Raw genomic sequence first — 26,286 nt, forward strand, 5'->3', positions numbered from 1 at the left:
AAATATGATAACACTATCTTCAAATATAATAGTAATATATCGTACAAATATAATAGTAATATATCGTACAAATATAAAAAGCATTTAAAAGTACAATGTCAAAACTGACCAATATTTGGCTATTCTTCAGCAGTATTATTAGCTTTCAAAAGCAAAATGCTTACAAAAACAATACCCTCTAATTGAAATAATCCTGTTGGTACCAGCTGTGAAGAACAGCAGCACTCCACATACTACATAAACATATTAATGACTTAAAAATTAAATCATTTGCAGATATCCATTTCAGTCTTAATGTAGTTTTTTTTGGAAGCAAAAGCTATCTCATACAAATTTAGTCAGCATACTGCTGGTGCTTGGATCATGCTTACAGAGCCTATATCACATAAAAATACACTTCATAATTGCTTGGAGTAGCATAAAGACTAGACTGATAAAGTAATATATATACACACATATATATTACCTGTTCTTGCCTCTCCAGCCACTTGTCCACCATAGGATGACTGGCACTTAACGATGAACGAGCATTGTCTCTCTGAAACTGGTTAGACCAGCTACTAGTATCTCGTGGTAGGCTTCTGTAGTTTTCATCTTTCTAGTTTAAAAGAAACAAAAAAGTGTCTTATAAAAAACAACCAGTCCTTGCACATGAACAATGCAGCTGGTTATCAAACAAATACAGAAGGATGACTGATAAAGGAAAACACAGGTCCTGCTGGACCCAAGGACAACGCTACTGCCCGGCTGTTCGATGGCAGAAGCTCCCCTTCCTTAACAAAAATAACTTCCTTCTTAATTGATGACAACTTCTTTTCTTGAAAGAGACTTTGTAGTAGAAGTCTTTCATTTCAAGACACTAAAGCTTGAAATCAACCAGCACAAGACAACCTTATAAAACTATGTCTGCACAAGTAACAAGCTTAACAAGCTACCATCATAAAATAGTTTACCCTGCCACAAATGTGTAAAGAATTTCGTGTCTTTCAGCAACTAAAGGAAAAAATTCCAGTTTTCCAGAGTGGTTAACCACAGGGCTCAATTTCTTGCTTGGAAAAGGACAGTGGAAGTTATTTGCTGCTTTGTGGCACTGTCCCTTAGCAAAGCTGTAAAAGTCAGGGAACAGTGTGTACAAATTGATTTTTTCCTGTTGCTTCTCTTATTCTTCTCTTTTGGTGACAGAGGTGGAACAGCTCCTATAAGCCAAAACAACAATTTCTCTTGTTCAAAGTGCTAGGAAGGTATAACAACAAAATCAAAATCTGACAAAGAAATAATAAAATATCATTTTATGCACAAAACTCCCTATACAACTGGTGCATGAGTTATTGTCATCTAACAATAACTCACTACCTGACAGGCCATCACCTAGTCTGAATGAACATAAATTTCTCAAATGACATGTTTTCTGTATTTCTGTACTTTAGAGATAATGCCATTTTTTATTGATTGATGTTTACAATGTTCAGTATGAACTTTTAAAAAACACATTTTCTTCTATGCTACACAAGAATCTGTCTCATGCAAAGGAATGTTTTGCAAGTGAGAAGAAAAGAAAGAAAAAACAAATACTAAATGTCTGTGATCTGAAACATGCAGGACAGTCTTACTGCTTGAACTTTATACTGGAACCTTATGCTGCAAAAAGTCTTAAATGCCAGAGCACACAACGTAAGTGAAATTACCTAAGCCAAAAGAGTTAAACCAGGCCTCTGTCTGATGTATCTATACTAATGTCAAGTACTCTGCAAGGATTTTACTCCTAATACTCTCTGTGCTGACCAGAACAGTAGACTCATCCCACCTACTGAAGGATTTCTGCTGTAGCCCACTTCTGCAGAAGATTGCCATTCTCCTGCTAAGATCATTTTATACAGAAGGCACCAAGGTCATCTAGCAATTTTTCTGACAGCAGAAGTAAAAGCTGGAATGGTAGAGAGATGTGGTTTCTGTAACTTGCGTTTCTCAGTGCTGCTCAGAGGCTGAAAACAGTGCTAATAACAGAGTGGAATAAAAAAAACATTACCAGTGTTACAATCCCACATAGAGTCATGCTGGAGTTAGCCTAACACTGAAACATCAGGAAAACAACTGGCTACAGACAAGTCCTCCATTCCTCTTTTGTCATTGCCTTCTGGCACACAGCTGTCCCGGTACCCGACACGTGACAGCACTGGGGCAAGCACTGAGCCAGACCAGGAACAGAGACCAGCACGACGTGGTCCTTCTTGCGGACAGCTACACACCAAAACCCTAAAATGCTGCTGGCTACCCGGAACCCCATCTCTGCAGGGAAATCCATTACTGCTACTGCCAGATCCCATTCAAAGACAGCAGTCGTGATAAACTATAGAGGTAGGGGTGAAAAACACAGCGTTGCAGCTTAGACACTGGGATTTGCTGCTCTCTAAAATATCTACATTGGATAGGTTTGTTTGGGTGTGGGTATTTTTTGTAAAATATGCAAATGTGAACCCAGAAAGCTTTACTTGTATTCGGCATCATCTAGTGTTAGCACATAGGCTCCCAACATCTCACTGGAAAAGGTGTGTGTCACTTTTAACTTCAATACCATAAAACAAAAAAAAAAGATTTCATGGTACAGAAGCCATCAGGATCACACAGGGAATTCTCATTTTTTCTGGAGCTGCAGCTATAAGCCCACCTGGGACCTGGACTGACACGCATCATCAGTTACAATTAAATGCTCTAATTTTTTTTTAAAAAAAGTTTCTTTCCCTGACATCTTTGGGGACCACAGGCCATGTCAGCTTTATCACGTTTGAAATAGAAATTGATCAATATACCACTAAAAGTGCCAAGTCACAGTATTACCAGCACTTACCAGCAGCGTTTTGCTGTATTTTTAATGAGGACACATCATCTAATGCCTCAAGATGTAGTTCAGCACGGTGTCCCCGCAGGGCTTTGCTAGAGGGTTGGGTGAAAGGGGACAGGAAAAATGAAGCAATTTTGCTACACTTTTAATTTCAGATGATTTGCAATATATAACAAGCTCCTCATCAAAGACTCTGCAGCTTGTAGATTAAATGACGTATTAGCATGATCTGTGTACTTCAATTACTGGCTGTCAGTACGTAAACTTAACCCGTGGTTTTAATCGCAGTTGTACCTCTACAGACTCCCAGCATCACTAACCCAACCAGAACATCCTCGGCACAGTTCAGTCACAGGTTCTTGTCTGTTTTCTCACTTGCTACTAGGCCACTTTCCAAATAGTGAAGAAGTTGAGGTTTTTTTCTTTATTTTGACCTCCTGCACGGCTACTGTAAAGTGTGCCAGATTTTGGGGTGGGGTCGTATTTTTTGTTTGCTTTTTTTAAAAAATGCTAGATAGCAATACAACAGCAGTAAAACAGACTGAAGACCTCTTCAATAGAATTTTCTGGAAGGAGATCTAAAACTGTAAACTAAGTTTTCACTTTAATTATTTCTACAGCAAACTGCCCACATCTCATTTAGGATCTTCACTAAGAAAGACCATTTGGGGCACAGACTTTTTTGCTATCCATTCTTTATTCTTGTATATTGTTCACTTTGGGAAAGGCTTCTCACTTGCTTGGGCTTGATTTCTTGTGATGGCCTCAGATTGAGATAGGATTTGTCCAGGTTGATGAGAGAGAAGACTTTGTTTAATCTTTTGAGGTTATAATTTCTTTTGACCGACTTTGAGCAAATTCATGTCTACAACCGTATTTATTGTTGTTGAATCACTATAAAGGCTGCTATTCTTTCTTTTTATGCTCCACTATGTCTATGTTAGACTCTGAACAGTTTGGTGTCGCTCTCAGAGAAGATGCTTAAAAGCTCTAATTAACAAAACATTCATATAGTTTATGCAAATAAGTCTCTCTCTGATGCAAACATCTGCTTGTAAATGCAGTTATATACACATATAACCATTTTTCATGCTGTCTTAAGGTCTAGTAAGCAGATTCTTGTAGTTTTTTGTTTGGGCATTGTTTGGTTTGTGGGTGTTCTTTTTGCTTTTGGGGTAGTTTTTTTGTTTGTTTGGGTTTTTTAAACTAGACTTTAGACAAATGAAGGATAAGACCAACTGGATCCTTATTTCTCAAAAAAGAGAAGGCAGCAAAAATATCTATTCTAGAGGGAAAATACATCACATATGGGAAATTAATTAGCCCAATAGATGTATTCAATGAGCAGAAATACCCTTTTTTAAAAAAAAAAAGAAAAAAACACACCTTCTTGCAGAGGTCAGATTTGGAACTGTTCTCTCTATTCATCAGCAGCTTTTTAACAACAAATTATATCTAATTTCAACAGTTTACCTCGAAACTAACTGTATCTGTCACTCCTTATAAATAGCCGTACATCTTAAGAAACTGGCACTACGGCTTGGGCAAGCATCCTTTTCCCCTCAGTAGACTTAGTTTATCATTCTACAGTTTAGTTCCAAAGCTTGTTTTTATTTGAGGTGTACTGAAAAACACGACCTCAGAACCTACAATAACCTAAATAGAGCCCAGTCATCTAACGCATATATAATAAGGAATTGGTTCCAGTCACCCAGTATCAGGAACCTTTGATCTTAGGCCATTCTCCAAGAAGGAGAGGAAAAGAGGACTCCCACATTAAGGAATCATCGCAGCTTCGTGCCTCCTCTCAGCTCTAACCCGGAACATGGGTCATTTCCAGCAACAGGTAAAAATTGCCTTAGGGTGCAGGTGATGCAAATCTAATAGTCTAATAAAGAACTTGCGTATCCTATTTTTGATGAAAACAGATGAGAAGAAAGACCACCCTGTAGCCGTTCTGATGTTTTCAGAAAGATTCGCCTTCAGAAGTGACCCTCTCTATAGCTCCTTGAATGGAATTAATGTATTATGCATCGACAATAGCTCATTGGATGCCAGCAAGGCAAAAGGCAACTGAAAAGCCAGTTTTCTGCTTAAGTTCTATCACCTCATACTCAGAAGTTTCCAGAGTTGTCCAATTCCAATTCATATATTCCATGCTACCATCTGACTGACAAGCAAGGCTTGACCTTAAAAAAAAGTAGTAACTAGGGGCCATGAAGAACAGATAGTTTTCTGTGCATGTAGTGTTACATGTAAATATTTAGTGTCAAAGAACATGGGCTAAATTAAAACTAAACTAAAGCACACAAGATTGCCTATCCAAAACATTCTGTTGATCTCTCTTGTTTACAACAGAAAAATCAAAAATGTGATGATCTCTGCAGGTATATGTGTAAAGCAAGAAATTACCTGGCAGCATATATTATTATTTCTCAGAATGAGGGACAGGAAAGAAACTGCTTCTTCCATTCACTCTTTACTTATTTATTTCCCAGTAAGATCTCAGAATAGATAATGCAAAACAACCCAAACACCATGCAGCATGTAATCTTAGTTCAGAAGCTGGATTTTATTTTTGTAAGTTTCTTCACTAAAAAGGCATGGCTTTCCATAGTTTCATTTTAAAGAAAAATAAATGAACCAGTTAAGAAAATGTCATGAAACTACAGTTGTGATTCCTTTACACATTATACTTAGAAAACAGTTTCCTCTTCTACTATTTTTCACTGAATTATTCTCTTTTGCTGTGCCGCTTTAAAGGTCTCTATTTCTATATATACATAGCTCTATATGAATCTCTATGGCTATCCATTTAAACTCAGTAATACAATTACACGTAAGCCTCCTATTTTCACCAGATATTTTTGCACCCAAATTTATACAATGCTTTATGTCAATTTGGATTTAGACTAAATAGCATCTTTAAGGTTTTGTGTATTTTAAATGTTAACATCCCTTAATTTGATTACCTGGGAGAGCCAAGAAATTAAATTGCAGGAGGGGAAAAAATATGAAAAAGAGTTTATTCCAAAAGTATGCTCTACAGATAGGGTTTAACAAACATAACATTAATATTAAATATATTTGTGGAGCTAAAGGACACAAGAAACAAGGATCTTATACTTAGATCTTGAAATGAAGAATATTTTATAATGCACCAGTGGTATCTTTTTAAGCATCGGGTAGATGTTTTCAGGTGGTCATACCTCTAAAATGGTGCAACTGGCTGAAACTAAGACAGGAGGCGAGGGGATGAAGTAATCATTCTGTTTTCCCCTCTTTCTTCACAACATTGACAAGCACAGAGAAAAGTGGTGATTTAAGGTCAAATGCACAAAGGCAATGCCTCAAACCCTGGCAAGCAGCTGTGCCTTTGCCTTCCCAGGCTGCCAGCCCAGTGCTCGCAGTATAAGAAAGAGAGAATCCAGAGAGGGCAACGAAGCTGGTGAGGGGTCTAGAGAACGTGTCTTATGAAGACTGGCTGAGGGAGTTGGGCTTGTTTAGTCTAGAGGAGGCTGAGAAGAGACCTCATTGCTCTCTACAGCTCCCTGAAAGGAAGTTGTAGTAAGGTGGGTGTTGGTTTCTTCTCCCAAGTTACTAGCGATAGCTCAAGAGGAAACAGCCTCAAGTTACACCAGGGTAGGTTCAGATTAAATATTAGGAAAAATTTCTTTATTGAAAGAGTGGTGAGGCACTGGAACAGGCTGCCCAGGGAAGTGGTGAAGGTGCCATCCCTGGAGGTGTTCAAAAAAAATGTAGACATGGCACTTCAGGACATGGTTAAGTGGTCATGGGTTGACAGTTGGACTAGATCCAACCTTAACGATTCTATGATTTCTCCCCTCTATCAGTCCCTCCCTCCGTATTTAACAGAGGAGACTCCACAAGGCTCCCAGCAAAACATTTGTCACCTCAACTGACCTGTAAATTCTGTCACACTGTGAAACAAAACCAGCCTAAGTGACATCTGCCTCAGCCTCAAATTTAGTCATAACAGAACTAAGTCCAGGATGTGACCAGACATTTCTAGTTTTGAAATTTCATATTTACTGGGGCTGAATTTCCCCACTAACTAAAGTCTACTGCCTCCTTCCCAGACATACTACTTCTTTGTACAGTTAAGTTCCACATATAGGTCTGAATTGTATTCTGAGACTACTTTGCCCGGTTGTCTTTCCTCATCTTCTTGTGTGATTAGTACTCATTGCAAGATGACACAAATTCATTTAAAAATACAACAAACACGGTAAAAAATGTTGAAATATTCACTGCTTAAAACACAGTCTCATGTTAGAACGAACACTAAGGAAGCATAGCCTGCAACCAAGATTGTACCTCAGACTTCTTTTTCTTGTTAGCTATACATTCAGACCAAATCCAAACGTGCTTTGCACCAACACACAACTTTGATAATACAGAAAGAAGACAGACAAATATATGAATTTGCAGAAACCACAAGTGTATACTGTAAATGCACGGTTGTGGGTTACAACTAAATAGATGAAAGTAAGTCAAAACCCAGATACAGCTATTGCCAATGAAAATATATATGTTTTCAAACTGTGAAAAAAAAAAAAAATCACTAAATCTAAACATGGAAATTTTTTTTGTATTTTAAAATTACTCAATCTTTTATCATGCTACTCTCACAGGCCCAGAGTTTTTCCACCCTCAAACCCAGAAAGAACTGCTCTTTTGAAAGAACATTTAAACATAGGAATTTGCAAATTACACATTCACTTAGATGAATGGCAGAGGAAAAGTCAGCCATTCATTATAAGTTCAATTATCCTAGACCAGGTACTTGAGAGCTTTCAGTTTGCAGTATAGCTTTCACTGTCTCTCAGAGAGAGCTGCTGTACACTGCATTTACTGAAGTGAAAAGACAAACAATCTGTGCATGTTCCACCACTCTTGCATCACCAGTAAGAGACTTGCTCATCCAGACCCTCCTGGCACTCCCAGCTTGTGATGCAGCATCGTGTCTCCTCACTCATGGACCAGGCATTGCTCACTCGTACACTGCTCATCCGTCACACAGAAAGAGAGATGGGATAGCAAAGGATTGGGAGAAAAGCACACATTCTTCCTGTGCTACTGATGAAGAACAAAGATTGAGTTATCAATAGACTTGCCCAGCCTCAAAGTAGAAGTGGGAGTAAACTCACGAGCATTCAGATCTCGCTATATTCTTGCACTAATAGTCAGTCTCTTTTGGGGAACAGAGAGGAAGTTTGATGGATGGGCTTCCACAACTCAATGACTCAGAGCAAAAAGAGGTAAAATAGCAGAAGAGAGAAAGACAAAAAAAAAATCACACCTTCGTTTTGGAATTCTTGGGTTTGCTGTTGGCTTTTATCTGCTTCTTAACACATCTCCTTGTGACTGACTTTTTGGATGCAAACAGCTGAATCCTGCCTGTGTACACAGCGGTCAGCAAACAGAAGAGCACAGCATCAAGTGATGCACATTGGCTGGTACCTCTCTGTGCAGAGACACAGATTTTTCACTCTGTGTGTCTCCTTTCCAACCTGCTGCTGATGATAAGAAATACTGTATTTGTCTTCACATTTTGAAAGTCGGGAATGTTGAGTTCTTTCGTAGAGATTTTATTTTTTATTGCACTAAAATATCACTAGCTGCTCTGCTAAAGAAAGTCAGACTCTGCGGTTACCAGTGAAAGCACAGTGGGTACACAAAGTTATTCTACCAAAACATAAGAAACAACTTTCTTACTATAAAGAGTGACTGAACACTAGAAGAGGTTGTCCAGAGAGGTGGTGCAACCTCCACAGCCTTGAAAATGTATATTCTCAAAACTCGACTGGACACTGAGTGAACTGCTCTAGCTGACCCGGCTTTGACCGGAAAGGTCAGAATAGATGATCTCCAGAGGTACCTTCCAACCTCAGCTGTTCTGTGATTCTGTGAAAGTCATGAATTTCACACACAGCACAAAAAAATAACACATATTATGTTTATTTTATATTGCAGTCTGGGTACAATTCCTCTAAACTCTATTTCATTCTCACATGACAAGCTGCCAGCAACAAGTTATCATCACAAAGAAAGAAAAACCGATGCATGTACCTTGTGGTTTTTTGGATATCCATTAATCTTTCCTACAACAATATTTTTCATATTAAAACACTCTGTTTCATCATCTGTGGATAACTCAACTCTTATTCTCCCTTCCTCTCAGTCTATGTGAAATCACATCTGAAATGACAAAAATCATGACTATCTCTCTGGAAAAAACTCTGCTCAAATAAACATGGAAGAAGACATATTCATGGCTATTGAATCCTTCAGAACTCCTGTGTAAAACACTGCATTTTTATTTTGAAAGCAGAAAGCTACATTCACTATGCAGGGGTTTAGTTAAAACCCATCATGATAGAGAGGCCAGGCTTTTTGCATTTACCCTGTACTTCTCCTTACCTGATTCTGTTCTATTACAGCACTTTACCAACACTGTTCATGAGGTACCCGCTACCTCCCTTTTGCAGGACTACAAACAAGGGACAACGGTTCTCAAGAAGCACAAGCAACACTTCAGTCTCTTGTTCCCATAATGACACCCAGTTTTTCAGACCACAGTCACCACTAATCAATATAATCGATTTACACTCTGCAATTCAGACTCCCTGGCTATAAAGTGACACTAACGCAGAGAGTTCTAATACAGGGCTCTTCAGTCCCCTGAATTACAGTTAAAATCTACTGAATATCGTGTCTTCAGTGACAGTGATGAAGTAAACTTCACTAAGTTGCATTTTAAAAGATTCAAAGATAAAACTAATTTTCATTTTAAATCCGATTTTGAGACTGTCATACCATTATTGTTGCTTTTCACATAATACATGCACGCTTTTCTCTTATCTGAAGATACTTAATTTGAGAATTTTTTTATTCTGTTTACAAAAATTATTAGCATCATATCTTTCACATAAATAAAAAAGACCTACAGTCCAACAATCTAAAAATTTGTACTCATCAGTCTCAATCCACAGGATCAGCAAAAATACCTGCAAGAAGAGATGTGGGAAACACAGCACTTGACAGGTCAGAGATTTGACACTAAATGAGACTTGCATCACTCCCACAAGGTTTCAAATTCTTCCTCTGCAGTGTACAGAGCCCAAACAGATTATGGTTTCAAGTAGGAAGAAAGCACGACCTAAAAATAATTATTCCTACAAGGCATGGCTATTTTCAACCTCAAAACACATATATGGACACACCCATTTACAAACGAGCAAGCAAAAAAATGCAGCTGCTGACTACATGGTAAAGGCAAAAGAAAGGCAAAAAAAAGAAAAAAGGCAAAAAGAGAATAGAAGAAAATACAACTTTTGTGGGAAGTACCCTCAGCTATATGTGTTTGCTGTTGCTGATCCACCCCTCAGAGCACACTGCATGTCATTTGCTTTGCTCCACATGGATGAACCCAGGAGCGAGGGAGGCAGGCACAGGAGCCCATGCACAATCATTTTTTTCCTCTCTCATTGCTCTCACTTGGGTTCTCCTTACTGTACATTTTCACTTTTTTTCTGCTGTACCAATCTGATGTAACAATATATAAATCAAATTCAGAAAAGTCACACTGGGACATTTTTCATAAGTCAGATAGCCATGATATATCCCCGCATCAAGCAAGGCAGGTTAAATAGATAAGCCTCAGTTCTTTCAGAGAAGCAGGATCAAAGCAGATAACTGATTTGTAATTGTATGCAACTCCTCATCACAAATGGGAGATGCAAATTTAAAAAAAAAAAAACCCACACTGAAAATATATGGGATAATTAATTCACGGCCATTATAAGGCACAATATATCTGGCTATTGCATTTGTATTCTTCCAGTAACACAAAGATCTAAGCAAAAAGAAACATGATTTTCATTAATGTAGCTCACACCTATTAAAGACAGCTAGTTAAGGCACTAGGCTTTGGTACTGAATTATTAAGAATGTGATTCAAACTAACAGTTATTCAGGAAACAACAATATCAAAAAACATTTTACTGCAGTGGAAAAAAAGCACACATGATATGCTTCGGCTGCACACAATCTGTTCAGCCGTACAGCTCAACACAATTCAAACAAAATTACAGCTTGCAAATCAGGTATTACTGCAGGCCTTTGAGAAGATATTTTTACTAAGAGATTTCTTCTTGTTTCACTAGAATGGCTCGAGGAAGCAAGAGACAGCATTAAGTCAAGCCGTGAATCACTGGGTAATACAGATATGTCTGACACACAAAAAAACCTATCTGAAAGTGATTTTAATATTCAGTTTAAAAAAAAAAAATTCCCAAGAAGTGAATTTACCTACCTACCTACTAAAGCTTCTGATAATCATGAGCCAATTTGGTGAGTACTTGCACAGTTGAGGAGACCTAATGATGTGGTTGAGACTGCTCATGGGAAAAATACAGAAGGGCAAGTTCAGGAATTACCTAGCTGAGTACAGTGACCAACACTACTATACGACACTTGTAAATAATCCATAATAATGATAATTCTTCACATAAATAAGTACTTTGGGACACAGAACATCTGGTTTCAAGTTGCTCTTACAGGTGAACAACACAGAAACCAGAAATTATCGAGATCCCAGTTCTAAGGAAATACGGAGCGTATTGTGATATCCTGACTGTAACTATGATGTTTCTTTACAGTGAGATGATAACGAAACATGGATGAGAAAGCACATTCAGTTTAGTGTAAGGGGTTTCATACCAAAACATCCTAGTTACTGTAGCAGAAACGCATCTCAAGTTCAACACACATGCAGATCTTCACAGGACCTTCTCGGGCCCGTCCAAATCAAGCTCTGTGACTTTCTGGTCATTCTCTTCTTGCCCAAAGGGCACAGGACAGCCTGATGTCCTGCTTCATCCAGCCTAACAACTACAGGCAGGATAGCATTTCTTCAAACGGATCCTTCAAACATCCCGTATTTTTCCTCCTCCCCAGTGCCCTTTTCCCTTTCTGTTTGCCCAGAACTACTGGCATATGTCCTGGCTCCTCACAGCCTTTGGTGCACGGCAGCACTCCCACCCCTTCATTTCATTTCAGCTTGGGCATCTGCCCGTTTTCCTGCCATTCCAAATTCTTCTTACCCACAATGAAACAAATACCAATAAGAAGTCTTCTCTCGCTTGCCCCTGAGAAATAAATCCCCTCTGCCAGATACATGCAGTTTCCCTCTGCTAATTCCTCCAGAAATTGGATAGGGTTTCTACCTGTCAATTATTTCTCTTTAGAGGTGACGGGCTGAAAGTAATGTCACTTCTTAGAGTCAGTAGGTGGATGAAGCTTTTGGCAATTCTCCCAGAAATGCTTTTCTTGTTTCTGCAAGATACTGCTGGGGCAAAGTTGCTCATCTACAACTGTGCTGCAAATCTCAGCCCAAGAACATATGTTCTTGCGCTGTCAAGAGAGAGAACTGCAGTGAAAACATTACGTAGTGCCAACCGCCCACAAAAGATATATGGGTGCTCAAGTCCAATGCACTGAGCAGAAAATTAAGATTGTTCTCATTGCTTTGCTTGAAATGTCTGTGTCACCTATAATCAATGAAACAGTCTGGAACAAAGTACAGCCATCTCTTTGTTATCTGAGTAGCTGAAGAAAACAATTTAACTTAAGAAAAGTAGTGAGGACTTGTTACAGTTCAAATAACCAAAATACATTTGCAAAAGTTCAGTATCAGTACTTTGCTAAGTGAATAGTGACAGCGACTTCAAAAACACACCTTTTAGAATAAAGTTTACAAATGAAATTGTTGCTATCACTGGGAAAACAAAGAAGAATTCTTGATATTCATTCCTAAGAGAAATAGCTTTGACTCACGTGAAGAACTCAAGATGCTGAAAACTGAAGTAACAGTCTAGCACAACTGAACTCGAGATTAATGCATAACATATGTTGCACGGGGTATTATTATTTAATTCCAGCTGTTTATTCCATCTTATCTGTTAAAAATAGTGCACCTGACAATCTGCTCTACTCAAAGGATTGAAAGAGTGTGCAAACAACGTAGAAGAAATTATCACTATTTTACTAACTAATCTATGTTAGTTTATTCTCATTTTATTGATTTAATGTTCTCTTGTGCTTTGCCTCCCACCACTACATGAGATCACATGCATTCCTTTCCAGTTTGGTCACCATGCTCCAGTAGACATGAAATATTTTCACAAAAATCAAGAGTAAGTACATGCTGAACAACTAACAATGCAAGACGGCTAGTGTGAAAGATTAGCTGCTGCTCAGTTCTCTCCAATTTCTGCTAACTCAAAGAAATCTGATTATGCTACGTATAACCCTCCATATCCACGCTTTTGGAGTAATGAAGTGCAGTCTCATCATTTCAGAAAAATTAACTGAAAATGCTAACACTTCAAATAAATTAGATTACCATTTTTCTTCTCTAACTCAGAATCCTATGAAGACATTTTTCAAAACAACATGCACTCCTGTGCCATACCCGTACGAGTGACAGAAAACATACTGTTACCAGCCTGAAAGCCAGCTCAAGCAGGGACCGAAAAATAACATATTAAACTGACACTTCCGTAAGAATGTGGACCTCAGCACCTATGGGCATGGTGCTTTTATACATGGTTTTGAAATAAACCAAAAGCCTACCAAAGATAGTTCTGTTCATTAGCAGCATGTAAAGATTTCATCTGAGGTGTGGCAGTTCTGCCATAGAGTTTTAGTTTGCATTTATACTACACAGAATTACTAATACTAACAAAAAATAAAACAGCTACTGTAAGTTGTATATTTTCCAACAGGAATTTGTGCTGTGCAGTCAGAATTGTAACTGAAAATGCAACTTTCTCTAAAAATTACTAGTTTCTGTTGGAAAATATACTTAAGTTTCTCCTTTCAAATTTGTCTTCAGGTTACCATCACAATTACAGGTAATGTCACAGGCTGTATTTCTTCCTTTTTGAGTTTTTTTCCAATCATGCACTGCGAAGAGAGCTACCTGCTGACTTCTCTAGCTAATAATGCAATTTATGTAGAGATACTGAAATCATATTGAAGAAATACTCTACATTTCACTGCTTTAGTTTTAAAAATGTTATCAAGGAGACAGCATTTGCAATCTGTTTTGTGTTACTGACTAGAAAGTAAAAAAAAGCCACGCTGTGTCAGAAAGACCAGACCAGTTGTGGGAATGCAAGATTATTCACTGGCATTAGAACTTCTAGGAAGATGAGTAAAAATCATTACAGAGATGGCCTATTTGCATTCAAAGAAAATGTGTGACAAGCATTTAGGCCCTGCTTTGCACAGTAATGAGTAATCAGAGCTTCAATAACAGTTAATGGCAAAAATCAAGTTTTTAGAGCCCCTGCTGTGGGCATCACTGAGAGTCTCTGAAGGGCAGGATAAGTGTGTGATTCACACACTCCTCTGATGATGACAGGGTTTGGTGGACAAGGTCAGAACACACAAATTGAAACCAGAAGCAGGTGAGAGAAGGACAAAACCACAATTCAAGATTCATGCACGTTGGATAAAGACAGGGAAAGAAATATACCTTTCTTTCATGAGCACTGGGTACACCCGGGGTGTTCTGCTTGAGAAATCCTGCTGTTGTGGACCACCTTGTAGGGTTTTTCCGTGAAGGCTCTTCTGAAGAAAAATTTGTGTCACTTACAGAGGTTGAGAGGCCAATCAGTGCAGGGTCACTACTACGTCGGACATGAAGAGGCATATCTGAAGAATGAAACAGACAGTAAATAAACACTGACTAGATTGAAAATGTTTTTCACATAGGAAAAATATTTTTTCAAGCTCTGGATGGGTGGTTTTGACCAAATGTGGTTTCACAGAGTAAAGAGTTATTGACCTCAGCATAGCTCCCTCAAGGACAAGGTCTGCTGCCTCAAAACCACAGCCTTGCCGCTTCGCCGCACAAGGAGAAAACGAGGGCAAATGCAGACTCTTTGAAGCTAGCACAGCTCCTTAGCTTTACAGCTATAAACATAGCATCGCTACTATCTGTTGGTTGTTGTATAAAATAAATAAATAAATAAAACCCAAACCAGCACAAGCTTGAGCAACTAAGAGGCAAGGGTTACTTTCAGGTATTTTAAAAAGCAAACAGGCAAAGGCTGAAATTCCATAGCCTGGTGACAAAGTAAGGGGTGCACTGGGATGATGCGTCCCCCACCCCACTGCCACAGCTGCAGCGTGGGCACTGCCAGCATAACACGCTTACACCCCAGCCTCCCTGTAGCAAAAGGCAGCCCCCTCGCCTGCTAAAATATACTCTCCATTTCCTTCTCAAAACTTATGGAAGTGACGGTTTTCTAATCTGCATTCTCCCTTTGCCTCTTCCTAACAGCTGAAACAAGATCTCTGCTGATTTACCCTGATTCCCTTAGCCTTCCAGCTGGCATGACAGACAGGAGAAAAATATTTCATTAGTAATAAATGATGCAGCAGGCAGGTAGGCTGATTGGAAGGAGATAGTATTTTTTAATACAAGTAGAGGTCAAATCCATTCTGGAAAGTTTGATGGCACATTAAAGTTAGTTTCTCTTGAAATACAACTTTTTTTTTTCCAATTTCATTTATTATCTTAGAACAGATATCCACACGTCTATCGGCTGTTTGCCCAAACAGAAGTTTCACTGCCTGAATTTGTGACCTCTTAGCACTCTTCCACTCAGCATCAGAAAGGAGGGGATGTGATTTATCAGCTGGATTTCTCTTTACTGCTGCACTGGGAACCTTGAATGCAAAGTGGCAAAGTAAAAGGTGAAAGCTATGGCCTGTAAGCAGCAGAGTTGGGGGAGAGGCACGCTGGGCAACACCTGAGAATGAAAACCAGGAGTATGTTTTAGTGCTCGGATAGAACAGTCCCTGAGGAAGCCGAAGCTGCTTGTCTCACAATACCAGAAGGAAAACACGACGACAGGAGATTGTTAGATGATTGGTCTTAAGCTTTACGGTATCTTTCTATTAATGCCACATATAATAATATTTAAATTATCTTATTTTATACAGTATTATAAAGACACTGAGAAATAGAGCATGGCTCAGAATGAAAAAGTGTGAGCAATGTTTTTTTATCAGCTAGGATCCTGCTGCTGAGAGACCAAACAACAAGCAGTCACTCTTCCATGTTCATTCTGGTAAACAAGAACAACAAACAATTAATTAATGTTTTTTCCCTGCACTTATGGAACTAGTTCCCTTTCCTTTGACTTTTCATTTTATGTTCACACCAAGATATCCACAAGAGTTAATTTCCAGCAAATAAAATGTTTCTTTTATAAATATATATACACATATTCATACACATACATATGTATATACACATAAATGTGTGTATAATGGAACTAGAATTAATTAAAAGAATACTTCAGGAAAGAAAATTTTAATTAAACAGAAAAATATCTATGATCTGAGTCAACTCTACTCCGATTTTGATTACTCAGTATATACTTATAAACTCATAATAGAGGATTCTTCTTTGATTGCCTTTCTTCAACTACTTCAAGTTTCACGAAGCAGCTGAAGGTGAAGCCTCTCATCTCCCCCTAGACTGCAAATGTCACAGAAAAAACTATCGTGTCGCCAGAGATCCCGAGAACAGCTGCAGCCCCAGCCACAGCCCCACGAACAGAGGTGCCTGAATGTCCACTCTCCTTTATTCAAGTAGCCTGGGCTCTGTAGTGTGTAGCACCACTGAAGAAAACCAGTAATCTCTATTTGTTCCAAGCAGCAGCCCATGAATATTATCCTGCTTGACTGAGCTACCCACCCTACAGCAGAGATTTAGAATTTTCAAACATGAGTTCACTTGCTCCTTATGCTCCTACATCTATATATAAGCACAGTGATAGCAAAATGTTCTTGTATTTTTACACTTTTTCTCCAAATTGCTCGACAAAACAAAAGTTCAATTGGGTGAACTTCCATAAGAAGAGAAACCAAATTGCGAACAAAGAAAGAAAAGAAGAAACTGGAACTCAAAACAGCAATTCTGGAGAGAAGCAAGCAATTATGGCTGCCTTGCCTTTTGCTTTCTAGCGAAAACCTGACAGCTTGCACCACGGTAAGTAGCAGAGACTTTTCACAATACAGGAAGTTACTTATGCAATAGAATTCCCAAATATTAATATGCTCGAGAGAAAACATAAGAACTTTCTCTGCAAAATCTACAACCATTTCCTTTAACTCAGGTTAGTTCTTGAGATATTTTCAGAGTTATTAAACACTTCCTCCAATCTCTTCCCCTCCCGAAAAGGTATTCTGTCAATATAAAGATACAGAGTGATCAGTTCTAGTCTCTCCTTATGAAAATGGTTCCATACATAAGGAAAAGTGATTTGTATAACTAAACATTATAATAAGGTGAATTTTAAAAGACAGTAATTCATGTGTGGTGGATCTACGTATTTCCCAGTTAAACTAGAAATTTGGTCATATGGCAATTATTATTTTTTATTGCTAGAATGGGACAAGCACACAGAGCTAGCTTTAGCGTATCCTGTTTAGCAATGATCCAGGGATTAACCCAAGAATTAAACTTCATTCGCAACAAGTTGTAAATATAATCTCCTGCATTCTTCTCTCCGATTCTATTCTGAGAGACCACTCTAGCTCAGTTTTGATACTCTCCATTAAACCAACATAAAATAATATATCAAACAGATTTTTCTACCAATATATTGTTAGTTACAATCTTCTGTTTACTTGAATTTAGAGAATTGAAGATGATACACTTTGAAATATTAAAAAAAAAAATCAAAGGAAAAGAACTTAATAATTAAACCACAAGATGAAGTACGCATGGGACGGATGCAATGTCACTGATTCCAGGATGATGGCTGATACTGTTTGAAGTCTGTGGTTTCTTTGAAGAGTGGATAAAACAGCAATGAACTCTAATCACAAGGCTTCAAATTCTCTGTGGCACTAACGCACTGTAAATATTGATTTGCTTCTGCAGCTAAGGTGCCTTTTAAATAAGTACTTGAAACAGTAAATCTAGTAATGAATTACAGGAAGTTTAAAAAGTCTAAGAATTAAGGAAAAATTAAATTAAAAATCATGAAAGTTACCACTAACTCAGTTCTTGAGCCACACTGAAGGACTTGAAGTATTGAACCATGAGTACAATGCTATAACTTCAGAAAGAATTATGTGTGACAGAGAATCTCATTAAGTTACGTAGGTAGCTCCAGTTCTGGTAGAAAACGTTTATTTGTAAGATAAATCCAAGCTGGGTAACAAAATGTTCACATTCATAATCATGAATTTCTGACTGGAAGGTTCATTTTATTAAAAGCAACATCAGTTTCACTATAAATTATAAAACCAGCCAATACACATTTTTATAACCATCTTTAAATGTTAAGAACACAGAGTTGTACCTTCCCTTCCTGCCAGCAATTCCATTTTTATTTTAAAAGGGTCATCACCTTCTCTGATTTTCAAATATGGTCACGAGCAAAAGCATTTGAGGATCTGGCAAATTTCATCCATAAAGCTGAATATGTGGTCCTGCATGCAGGTATTCAGTGCAAAGGATGGTGGCCTCTTGGAGCAGAGCTAATAGTTACCTTCCCATACCAATTTCCGCTCCGATGTCAGCTTGGAGAGCATGACTAGAAAAATACATACATATATTTATATAGCATAGCCAAGATAATTTTACTCTGTGAAGATTTCAGCTGATGTTTCAGCTCCTCACCGCCACTGGCAGCTTTAACAATTTGGTGTGCAGTGAACTTAAGGCACAGAAATGAAAAATTATCTTATGGTCAATTCTAGCCACCTGGCCACCTCCCAGAGATGATCAGACTCATGACTGATGAGTAGACCTGAAGAGGGCTTTTTTTTTTTCTCTCCACACTCTAGCATCTTCTATGGGAAAATGATAACTCAGTACAAAAACCAAAAAGCTCTGTGGAATAGAGTAGTTCTCAATAACAAGGCTGCTCACGTTACACAGACCTTCTCAAAATGAGTCCATAGACATCTATGTACATCAGGGTATGCTGTATACACAAGGCACATATAGATTTTCCCTTGGCATCAGGAAACTGGTCTGGGGATAAAAGATAGAGAGTCAACAGTCGTACTGCCTGTTGCCCCTCCAGCTCATCCCACTGCTCAAATCCTCACCTGGTGTCCAAGAGAAAGAGTGAGTCAGAGTCATCCTAGGGCTCAGGAAAGCAAGACTATGTTTTTCAACTTGAAGTACTTGAAACTCCAAGGTAAGTCTTTGTCCATATTTAACTGAAATATCTCTTAAAAAATATTTAGATTAGCCTTCAATTTCACACTTCAGCACAGCTCATCGAGCTCTGGTTTCAATTTCAGCAGGTTCAGTCCAGCTCCTCGTTCCACACAGTTGGACACAGCAAGAGCCAAACATCTCTTATGACCTTCAAAAGCTCAAATCTCCAAATCAGTCCAACTTTCAGCCTTCCAGACCTCTAGAGCAAGACGATGGTAACTTCCAAAGAGCACTGAGGCTGTTGTAAACTGAACTGCAGGTAAAGCAAAAACAGTTGGAGACAAAAAACAGCTGATTGTGAACTTATCTACAAACGGTATTAAACCGTCACAGCAGCTAACATAAGCCAGCACTTCTCTACAAGATTAACAAAACAGAGCAAATCAAATATAGGCATCTTGAATTAGAAAAATGTTAATAAAAATATAAGCAGTTCCAAGAGGTGAAAAACGGCTCCCTGGACAATCTGTCCTGCAGAAGCCAACTCAGGCATGCTGGGAAGGATGCAAAGCAGCAGCACTGCAAAGCTACCATCAGCTGCAGATCTTTACAGAAACATACTTTTGGACATGACCGCAAAGGAAGAACATATAGAGATACACACCACCAACTGTCTCTTCAGGGCCCAGAGCAGTATTTTTCCTCTCCTGTAGAATCTATTCCACTTTGAAGTAAAAATTATTTAATAAAAGTATTTGCCACATTCTAAAAGTGAATACTCTATCTATAAAATTTAAAAAAAAAAAGATGTATTGTTTCCCGCAAGTTTATCCTTATATTACTAGTTATCTCCCCTTCACTTACAAAACTTTTTTTCTTTCATGTCACAGACAATTTTAGCATTTCTCCCCTAAACAGCGCTATGCAGCTTATAACTTCATTTCTGCCTCTTAGTTCTCTCTCTATTGCTGTTCTTTTTTGTAAATATTATTCTGGTCTTAACTTGTTCAGAAGATACCCAGAATAATGTGATTCTCTTACGATGTATTCTCAGTGCTGGCTTACAAGGAGTATACTCCCTGTCAGGATATCAACCCAGAACAACGATAAAAATCCTAAAATGTTTTCTATGGCCTCATTTCAGCATCTTTGTCTTGTTAATTAAAGTACATGTTCAGTTTAGGTCAATGTTGTTAAATGTTATCTTCCATTTAAAGCTGAATTAAACTATTGGGATGTTTATCTTTTCTCCATTTATATTATTCTCCTTTCCTAGTTTATCAACATTTGTAAATCTAAGTAACTATTTACATCTAAAATGCCATTTACAATATTGCTTTTCTCAGACTTAAAGATGTTAAATAAAACCAAAACTAAAAGGAATCCTCATGACACTCTACTGGACAACAATCTCTAGACTAAGATTGCCTCCAACTTATAGGATTTCTACATTTATTTTCAAACCATATTGAAGTTTTTATGTTCATATTAACTTTGAATTTCCAAGATGCTTAAATTTCTATCATGTGCTTTAACATTTGCAAATACTGTATCAATTGTACATCATTCACCTGCAAACACGAACTATACACTGTTCACAGCTCTTCCTTTCAGAATTGCAAAAAAGCTATAAAGATAATGTAGTTTATATAATTAGCATTTCTGTACTTGAAAATATGTTTATGCTTAAAAATGCCAACTTCTAAAATTAATTTCTCTACATTCAGAACCCTTGCTTAAATAACAAAACTGTCATTCCTCTTGCAGAAAAAAAACATTGTTAACGTCACACAATTCTGGATATTTTTAACTAAATGCACATACAAACCCAGCTCTTTTCAGTTATTCCTCTAGCTATTCATATTCAAACAACAGCTTATGCACTTCCTCACAGACGCAATTTCAGCATTATCCAACACTGTTAGCCATTTTCTTACTTGTTTAGCTTTATGATGGCCCATTTTTAAGCACCCGCACATTGAAATTGTGGCAAATCACGATGATTCTGTTTCCCCTCCTACCGCTGCCCCACGCAGCTGGAGAACAGGCAGGCAGGCACCACAGGAGCCGGGCAGAGCCCGCAGCGTGGCATTAGAAGCGCACGACATGGTCTGGCAGAGGGCAGATGAAGGAGGAAGGTTGTGGGACTCTTACACCGGCCTGCAAAACCCCACAGGTGCCCGTGTGTCCGTAACCATCACATAATCACAGAATCGTCAGCGCTGCAAGAGACCTTAAAGATGATTCCAGTTCCAACCCCATATCTCTCATTAGACCAGGCTGCTCAGAGCCCCATCCAGCCTGGCCTTAAAAACTTCCAGGGATTGGGCCTCCAGCCCCTCTCTGGGCAACCTGTGCCAATGTCTCACCACCCTCATGGGGAAGAATTTCTTCCTAACGCCCAATCTGAACCGATCCACCTCTATCTTCAATCCATTCCCCCTAGTCCTGTCACTACCCAACATCCTAAAAAGCCCCTCACCAGCTTTCTTGTAGCCCCCTTGAGATACTGAAAGGCCACAATAAGGTCTCCTCGGAGCCTTCTTTTCTGCAGACTGAACAGCCCCAACTCTCTCAGTCTGTCTTCACGGGAGAGGTGCTCCAGCCCTCTGATCATCCTCGTGGCCCTTCTCTGGACACGCTCCAGCATATCCATAGCTTTTTTCTGCTGTGAGCTCCAGAACTGGAGCACAGAGGAGCACTGATGAACTGGAGCATAGAGGAATGTCGCTCGGCTGTGTAAAGCATACAAACAAAAACCCACGGTGTGCTGGCATGCCTCTAAGAAACCCAAGAGACTATATCAGGTGTGCTCGTGATCGAACAACTCACAGGAAAATAAGATCCCATCTGGAAAATGGACAACAGTGAAAAAGAACACAACCAAGCCAGCCAAAAAAAGTCTTAGTACAAAGCAAAAGAAAGAAGAAAAGTCCTTACCTTGTTAGTATAATTTTCAATTTCTTTTAATAGAACCTAAATTTTCCATTTTCCCAGTCATGACTGCTCAATGACTTTGAAATTCAAAAATAACAAAACATCAACCTGCCACCATTATATTTTAATAATGAGGTAATATTATATCCTTATCTTGAAAGGCCTTTAAAATAACAATCCTTCTCTTTCTCTCTCTTTCTCTAATGTTCTTTCTTCTTACTTTTGAATACTGAGATCCAGGAGGAAAAAGATGATTGCACCTTGAAACTCAATTTACTTAGAAACTGACTTTTAAAGCTAATTACAGAAAGATCTTTAAAACCAAAATTAAAATTTAATTACTTACACCCTCTCCGTCTCCTTTCTCAGGGCTTTTTTCTAAAACGCAAATATCTTTGCATGCCAAAAGAAAAGACAAAAATGTCAGATCTTACAAATGTTCTACTCGTCTCTGTCAAAGAATTATGTTTCAGTGTGTTTTAACGAGCTGCAATCTCAGCTTTTTGGGGTACATTCTTCATGGATTTCCTTAAAACATGCTGGATTACCTCTTTACCTGTTTTCACACTGCTGCTACAAATTAAGGAAAAACATACTTTTAGTCCCCCAGATGTTAAGGAACAAATTTTGCAAAAATTGTTATTTCTTCACACAGTTGTAAAAGCATCAACTTTCCTGCTGCTGCTACTGAAGTTTTTCTGCTTACGTCAAAGATCTTGCCTTGCTAATAAGAGTCTGATTGATATTTAGTTATATTGTAATGAAGACACTGTATTTTACATCTTAATTCACAAGTCATTTTTTTACTGCAGGCAAGGGTTTGCAGTGACAGGAGCAAATTCTTACCTGCTTTGAGTTGATAATGCTTCACTGCTCTGAGACAGAGGAAGGAAGTTGGCAGATATTTTTGTTACCACATCTTTGAAAAATCCCCTAAAATCGAACGCTAAAATCACTCCTGTTAGTAAACATAATGCAGTGATGTGAAAACTGTATACTGTTTATAGTCTAAATGCTTTAGGTAGGCTCAGAAAGGTGAAACTTAGAGGAAGAAGTTTGCAACTTTTTCCTGGACAGAAGGGAAAAAATATAGATGCAACAATAGGATTTAGATTGTATCCTGAAGTGCTCAGTTGGAGAGAACCAGGAATGATACAGCATGTATAATATGTTATGGTTCTTTCATCAGTGAGTTTCAGCTGGAGAAAACCTGCTGTGGTTGCCAGTCATGACCCCCTTCTGGTGCCCAGGCCACCACTGTGCCTTTATACGAGCAGCAAAAGGGATGGGTAAAAACGCCATTCCTCTGCAGCACCGGGTATCGGGGGGTTCAGAACTACTTGTCAGCCTATCTGTTTCCGACTCATCCCAGACTAAACTCTCTTTCAACATCTGCTGCTGAGACAGACCTGTACACCCCTGTATCATCTCATCTATGAGGTGGGAATTCCTATGTGGATCATACCCAGATGCCACAGAGTTAAACGTGCTTAACTGCAATTCAGCAGGTATGTCTGTCATTAGCAACACAATTTGTTACACAAGTCCTTACAAAGCTGGTACAGAAATCTCTCCCCTTCTGAAGAAAACATTGCTCACCGGTATTTCCTGGCCAAAGAGGAAGGAAATGAAAACCTACAGCATTCCTACTGGGACATAAAAGGAGAAAAAAAAAAAAACAAAACAAACTTATGGATTAGTAAAGATACCACAACAGGAGCATCGTGGAATAGTGCAGTGTGTACACAGGGTATGGTAAATAGCGGGTGGCAGCAAGGAACTATGTGAACAGTGAACAAGTTCTGTATGACGGTCATTTAGCTCATTTATATTTGAAACAATGAGGGAAGAGATTATTTCTTTGCCAGTAGTCAGACGAAGAGTCCATCTCTGAAAGTGTTTGGCTGTTCATCTGGCACGTCTCCACATTTCTGTGGCGAACCTCCTCGCCACTGAGCAGGGACTGGGCACTGGCCTCTCCTGGCAGCACAGCCAGCTCCAGCCTCGCTCCACTGCAGTGAAGTACAGGAATCATTAAATAACCAGCTGGGGTTTTTCTGAGATATAAAAGTGATCACTTATATCTAGCTCACGGGCCATTGTCAGACTGGAGAAGGCAACAATTTGGGGATACCACCTCCTGGAGATGGAGTTGAACCTGCATTACCCAAAATCCACGCAGCTTCCTTACAGAGATTATTTAGATGGCTTTTTAACTGAAGCGTAATGGTTATGACAACCAAGAAAACTTGACAACATCCACTTAAAGGGTTGTTGTGGTTTTTTTGTCAGAAATGATTTGTGCATGCATTTCCATAGCTGTATGCATAAAATTTAAAGACAAAAAATGTGTAGGAAGGAATAGCCTCTATGCGAGCTACCAACTTGCCAACACAGGAAGAAAATAAAATTCTAACTAACGTCTATACTAAGATAGAGTGAACATAGTCCTGAACAACTATTAAAAATAACTAACAGCTTCTGCAATTTCAATGGCACTTCTTCTGGTTTCCATGACAGAAACATTTACTAGGATTATTAGAAACATGTTGGTACATTCACAAAACACGTTCTCATTTAGTGTTATCAAATCTCTGCGAGTTAACATTTTGCTGAGCTCATATCTGCTGATGATGACCGATGAGCAGAAGATCTGAAGCAGAACTCGGAAAAGGCCATGTCGTGCCACCCCATGTGCTCAGATAGACAATTTTTAGCAGAAGGCTCTTTTGCACGCAGGGACTAATATAGCCAAAAGGCAAAGCATAGAGCATAAAGATCTCAAGAATATTATTTTCTGTCATTCAGCTGCAAGTATCAAGCTGAATCCCTGAAGACAAATCAAGTATTTGCGTGTTTAAGTAATGAGATGAAATGCCACCAACCCTCCTCATCCAGAGGGGATGCACGGCAGCAGAGCTGCTACGCCCAGGACACGGGAGGGCAAATAGGGTGGCTCTCAGCAAGAAGATGCGATGCCGGGCCTGACCTTTCACTGCAGGTAGGACAGAGAATGGTCTGGGAAGCTGAGAAGTTTGGGGACTGCACAAACCTAACAAAAACCAAACAAGCTCCTTCCAATTGCATGAGTCGAGAGTAAGAAGCTCCAGCTATCAGCACAATGTACTGAAATCTTCTCATTAACGCTCAAGGTTAAAGATCACTTTCAGCAGAAAACTCCGATGTTCCCAGTAGCCACATAAGGTGTAAGACTACACTGGAAATTGTTAGTTAAATTGTTTGAATAATGCCCACAATGGGACAATAAAATAGAACATCTGCTGTTCTACAAGGGGTGAAAGGCCAACAGACATCTTTAATTCTTCTTCTTTACTAGAAACAGATTACAATAATAAACTATATTCCCTTCTTTTTTAGAACCATGCCCAATGAGCACTAGGAGAATAGCTGCTGCTTGAAGCATGTGCACAGTTGCATGTTCCTGTCTGTCTTTACACTTACATTACAAAGTCCTTTACAACAACAGGAGGCCTGAATTGTTCTCTTCTGGAAATGTGGAGAATTTTCTACATCTTAGAGAAACTTTGGCAGCATCTATACTTTTTTCTTTTCTTCCCCCCCCCCCTTATTTCTTTTTTTTCCTCTCCTCCCTTTTACAACCCTGGAAACATGAGGTTACGCTGCATGCCTAATTACATGCCTCACACTCTTGTTTTTTTAATTTCACATTGCCAAGGTTGAAGAGTCAAAAATCATTCGTAAAAGTTCAAAACCAAGAATAAGCAAATAAAAAGAGCCTCAGCTGAAGTTCAAAATGAAGTCTCATTTCATGAAAGACAGTTCATGAATTTTTGGATCAATGACTTTTCATGCTTGCAGTTGCCAATTTTCATTATAATTTGCGATTGGTTCTAGCCCAGAGATGAAGATTATCATTCTTAGTGAAGAGACAGCTTTAGCCAGAACTAACAGAAGATATTTACTGAAATACTATGGTATATACTTCATGCCAGAATTTGTCAGGTTCCCAGCAGCTAACTTTTCCAATCTGTCTCCACACCACAAGCCTCCCTCCTTGCCTCATCCTAGAATATGCTACAATAATTTCAAATATCTGCATGCAGAAAGAGAACATGAGGAGGACGTATTTTTAAAATCATGAAGATTATAATTTTTTACAGTTAAAGAGTTTTCATTGTTTCATTCTTCAAAAGAGATTAACAAAGTGTTTCTTATTCTGCAGCACAAAACATATTGATACACAGAAATGAAAAAAGAAGGGAACAGCCAGCATATATTGCTTAGTCTTCTTCCATCAGCAGGA

The 26,286-nt window shown here is 38.7% G+C and overlaps 1 protein-coding gene across 1 annotated transcript in view; it reads right to left on the reverse strand.

The window, feature by feature from the left end:
- The window catches only part of LOC104277702 (partitioning defective 3 homolog), a gene marked incomplete at both ends in the record, with an annotated part of 93,849 nt that overhangs the window by 48,087 nt on the left and 19,476 nt on the right, over positions 1–26,286 (reverse strand). The window contains 2 exons of the mRNA XM_009874430.1: positions 467–598; positions 14,406–14,584. Of these exons, the coding sequence (XP_009872732.1) occupies positions 467–598; positions 14,406–14,584 (311 nt within the window). The remainder of the gene's footprint in view (positions 1–466; positions 599–14,405; positions 14,585–26,286) is intronic.

The sequence above is a fragment of the Apaloderma vittatum genome, unplaced genomic scaffold, assembly GCF_000703405.1.
Source record: "Apaloderma vittatum isolate BGI_N311 unplaced genomic scaffold, ASM70340v1 scaffold14170, whole genome shotgun sequence".
Classification (NCBI taxonomy): domain Eukaryota; kingdom Metazoa; phylum Chordata; class Aves; order Trogoniformes; family Trogonidae; genus Apaloderma; species Apaloderma vittatum.